We start from the raw sequence: 4,755 nt of genomic DNA, 5'->3' as shown, positions 1-4,755 counted from the left end.
GAGACAGTATATTTCTCACCTCCACGGATCTCTATTCAATACTGCATTATTATTTATTCAACTCCTAGAACAGTTGGCATGAGTTTGATAGGATAGCTGTATTATTGCAATATCCATCCAATGAAATTACATAATTGCCTAATTTAATGCAAATGTGGTTTAAGAATTTTAACTTGATGGATTCCTAAGGTTTTGACATTACATTTATTTTATCTTTAAGATTATATGTTCATCTATAATATTGTTGAATTTTAGTAAATTTTCACATACTATATATTGTGCCCCGGGTAAAAGATATTAAATTTGGATGAACCTGTTGTTGAAGGCTTATGTTTCACATTATAATAATGATCAGGAAAATGGTGCGAGAAATCTTTAAAATTTTCCTCTTTCTTTATTTCTTATAGAAATTATTTTTAAAAAAATGATAGAATGCAGAAAACTAAATATCAAACTAAGTACAATTTAACTATCGAACCTACATCTATCTCACACAAAAAATTGATTGACTCGTACAAAGAACAATGATTGGTAATATATGATCATGTATTGAAAAGTTGAGGATCTTACTGGCAATTTTTTTATTTCGAAGGGTTTACATGTAACCACAATATCTCAATATAATAGTATCTAGATTAATCATGACTTACCAGTCCCTTTCTCTTGTATTTTCCACTATATATAACTTCCCTCTTCGCTATGAATCTTCTAGTCTTCAAACACACTTGAACAAAATCTAAGTCCTCCCACCAAACTCAAACCTCTAAAAATATGGCCATGTCTCAGCCAAATTTAACAGAAAACCCTGTAAAACTTAGCAAATTCAGGAATATTAATCAAGCTCAACAAAGAAATAGGTTATCTTTTTGGGTCTTTATTTTTTCTATTTTCATGTATATTTCCATCTTTTATATCTTCAACCTCTCCCCATCTACTCTTCTTAACACCACCAACTTCTGGTTCTTCATTTCCAACACCCTCATTCTCATTATTGCAGTTGATTTTGGCTCTTTTTCTTCTTCAAGTAATCAACAATATTCATTTGAAGAGTACATAAAAAAATGCCAACAAGAAAAGAATGTTAATATTAGTACTTCATCATTTAATTATTCTCAGGATACGATCAAATCTATTGAATATAAGGAGATTATGCCACAAGAAGAGGTCGTTATGATAAAAGAAGTAGAAGAACAACAAGAACAAGGCGACGACGAAGAAGAAAACATAAAAGATGTGGTTTTTGTCGAAAAAAACAAAAAAGAAAAAGAAATAATCAACATTACTAATAAAGATGAAGTTGATCAAGAAGATAAGAAGAAGAATAAGAAGAGTGGTGAAGCCAAATGCGAACGGAGTAACTCAGAAAAAGCAATGATAAAGGTGGCGACCAATAATGGGAATATTGAGAAGAAGATAAATGGGATTCAAAGGTCAAAATCTGAGAGATATAATTTCGTAAATAAAGGAGATGAAGAAAATGAAGAATTCTCAGAGATGTCAGTAGAGGAGCTGAATAGAAGGGTTGAGGAGTTTATTCTAAGATTTAATAGACAGATTAGACTTCAAGCTGTTGCTAGAAACCTCCAAACTTAGTGAAAATCTATAAGGATGTGCTGCCTTCTTTTTTGTTTTGTTTTGTTTTGTTTGGTTGTGTTCCGTCTTCTTTTTCTTAATAATAGTGAGTGTAAATGCTATAGACTTATTCATACATGAAAGTATCCGGATCGTCTTGTGCGTAATTTGACTATTTGTTACTTACTCAGAATCTACCTTCCATCTATACATATATCGAATAATTAATTGTACGCATATAACGTAGATATCGGGTTATATATGAAAGCAGGGGCGGCTGAAGGGCCAAGCAAATAAAGCATTTGCTTTAGCCCCAAGCTCTTGAGGGCCCCAAAATTTTATGTAATAATTAATTTTATAGCTTAAAATCACATTTTATTTCTTTCTTTTGAAAGTTTTAAAGTATTGAAGTAAACAAAAAAAGCTGATCGATTCATCTTGATATCAATTACTCCCTTCATCCCAATATATGTGATAGTGTTCGGATTTTGAGAGTTAAATGAATTATACTTTGATCGTATTTATTTATATGTCTTTTAAATATTTTAAATAATTAATTTTTGTGACTTAAAGTACTTTTATATAGTTTTCAAGTATGTAAGTTTAATTTTTAAAAAATTTAAAGATTCTATATCTAAATGCACAGTCAAAATTAAAAAGTTTGAATCTCGAAAATAAAAAGTGTTAGAGACACGGGGAATATTAAGTTATAACTTCTAGAATAAGATTCTATTGTTATAAAATTTTATTATCTATCAACATGATATCTTCTCTATAGTATATTAATTTTTTGTTATACACTAGCTAAAATTTATAGAGTATCAGCTAGAAATATGAATTGATCAAAACTCAAAAAAGCAAATGAGATCAATTGAAACTTTGATAGAATCTCATAAAGGTGCTCCGGCTGATTTTTTAACAAATAATAAAAAACTAAATTAATAAATATGAGAGAATATTTTTTAGAAAAAAAAGGATTATTAGAAAGAATTTGATTTTAAAATATTAATTCATAACTTTGAACCCCAAAAAATAAGAAAAACAAAAGTGTAAGGCCTCATGAATAATTTGTCTTTAGGCCATTATTGTAGTTGAGCCGCCCCTGTATGAAAGGCTTTGGAGAACGAAAATATGACGCAAAATAGAGAACGAAAATGCAATTAATTGATTCTTGTTTTGAAGGAAAAAAAGTATTTCTCTTCGACTTGCAAAGAGAAATATAACATGCTTCAAGTAATAACGAAGACAGTAAGTTACATATTTAATAACCGGCTGGTTGAGGATACTGATCTATTTTTTCCAATAATCACCATACGTTTGACGTGGTAATTGAAAAGGTTCACTCAAATTAAATTGGAACCTTTTTTTTTTTTTTTGGTAAAGGGAAACTACTTTTATTACTAGAAGAGTTTACTACATAGCTTGACTTGCCTAGGATACATCGAACCTAAATAATCATTTTCATAAGATGATGAAACTAGAGAAGGAATACATTGTTGGGCTAATTAGCCCAAATACACTCTTAATATGGTGAGATGTTGTCCGTTTTGGGCCAAGCCCGCACGGTTTTTTTCAAAAGGCCTCATACTATTAAGAGATCCCTACATCTTATATGTAAACTCCCAATCTTTTCAGCTACCAATGTGGACATTGTTCGCACACCCAACAATCTCCCCCTCGAACTAAGTTCCACGTGGCCCACTACCACGATCCACAAGTCAGTTTCAAGATTACTGTGTGTCACCCCCATTGTTAGAATATATGGCAACCGAAGTCCGCAACTAGCTTCTTCTTGTGTGTGTGCCGCCCCGCACCATTACTCCGCCATCCCCATACTCGTCCCGCTGAACCTGGGCTCTGATACCAGTTGTTGGGCTAAACTAGCCCAAATACACTCTATAATATGGTGTTATATTGTCCGCTTAGGGCCAAGCCCGCACGGTTTTCCCCAAAAGGCATCACACCATTAAGAGATCCTTACATCTTATATGTAGACTCCCAATCTTTTCAGCTACCAATGTGGGACTTTGTTCGCATACCCAACATACATATAGATAATTAAGTTTCAAAAACTTCTAAAATACTTTTATGCTTAGCTAGGTCATCCACTGCTTAATTGCCTTCCCTTAGCCTATACTTTAGGCAATCATCAATAATCGTAGAATGGTTGTTACCATTTGAAAAAACATGTTAGTAATTTCTTTACATTCAGTTCCTATTCAACTAGTATGGTTCCATTTTATGTACGAACTAAGTAAATCATTCTAACTCAATCATGATACATGAGGCATCAGTTTTACGATAGGGTCAAACTACAGAAAAGAAATGACGGAGATATTAGCTATCATATGCATATATGGATCGTAATGATCGATGAAATCAGTATATGCATAACATCATAGTACTGTTATTCTTGTGGATAATATTTTTGTTTTTAAAATATAAAAAGGAGGTTAACAAGTAAGTGAAATGTTGTTCATATTTCTCAATTTCAACTAACTTACAATTATTTTTCCTTCTTTCATCATTATAATGATGCCTTGTGGCATTACTGTGACGTGGCCATAAAAAATAAGGTAAAATTGTTACAATTTATATTGTTTGAGATACAAGTGTATAACGTGGAAAGGAGGGGAAGTATATATGTCGAGCAATAATTGTTCGCCGAATACCTACTAATTTTCTTAACTTGGTACCATTTATTTGGTGCACATCTAAATTATATTATTATGATAGGATTTGAGCATGTGACTTATATGTAATTTTTTAATCAACATTGTTGCTATACAGGAATATCTTTGAATTTCTTCTTATATACGTGGATTTACGCACTTTTACTCTATTTGCATAGTATAATTTTTGACAACGAAGATTCAGTTGGATCCCTTACTCCTACTTAGTTCCGCTCCTGATATCGTGCTATTAGGCTAGATTAAAGAGCCTCTGTAATCACAATTTGTATTGTCTATTAGCTTTGGATTTGCCTGTCATTTGTCAGCCGTCCATTGGCCCTCAATCCTTCTTACAAAGCAGAAAATCCTTCTTTTTGTTACTTCCAAACGATTGTAAAATTCATTAATTATTTTTTTCCTATAAATAAAGTCGAGCCCACTATTCAAATTATTCTCCCAAAGTGTTTTACCCCGTCTTTGGTTTGGTGCCTACTCCTCCCCCCCCCCCCCC

General features: G+C 32.2%; 1 protein-coding gene across 1 annotated transcript; it reads left to right on the top strand.

The window, feature by feature from the left end:
* The first annotated feature begins 716 nt into the window (after positions 1-716).
* LOC109208129 lies at positions 717-1,723 on the top strand. Its single transcript, XM_019371168.1, has one exon. The coding sequence runs from the start codon at positions 772-774 to the stop codon at positions 1,591-1,593; it is 822 nt and encodes a 273-aa protein (XP_019226713.1). The 5' UTR covers positions 717-771; the 3' UTR covers positions 1,594-1,723.
* Positions 1,724-4,755: the final 3,032 nt, after the last annotated feature.

Source organism: Nicotiana attenuata, unplaced genomic scaffold, assembly GCF_001879085.1.
Source record: "Nicotiana attenuata strain UT unplaced genomic scaffold, NIATTr2, whole genome shotgun sequence".
In the NCBI taxonomy this organism is placed as follows: domain Eukaryota; kingdom Viridiplantae; phylum Streptophyta; class Magnoliopsida; order Solanales; family Solanaceae; genus Nicotiana; species Nicotiana attenuata.
The sequence above is the reverse complement of the archived record's forward strand: the minus strand, read 5'-3'. Positions and strand labels throughout refer to the sequence as shown.

What these genes read in the sequence shown, in the direction of transcription:
- LOC109208129 (XM_019371168.1), top strand. Translation starts at nt 772, where the DNA reads ATGGCCATGTCTCAGCCAAATTTAACAGAAAACCCTGTAAAACTTAGC.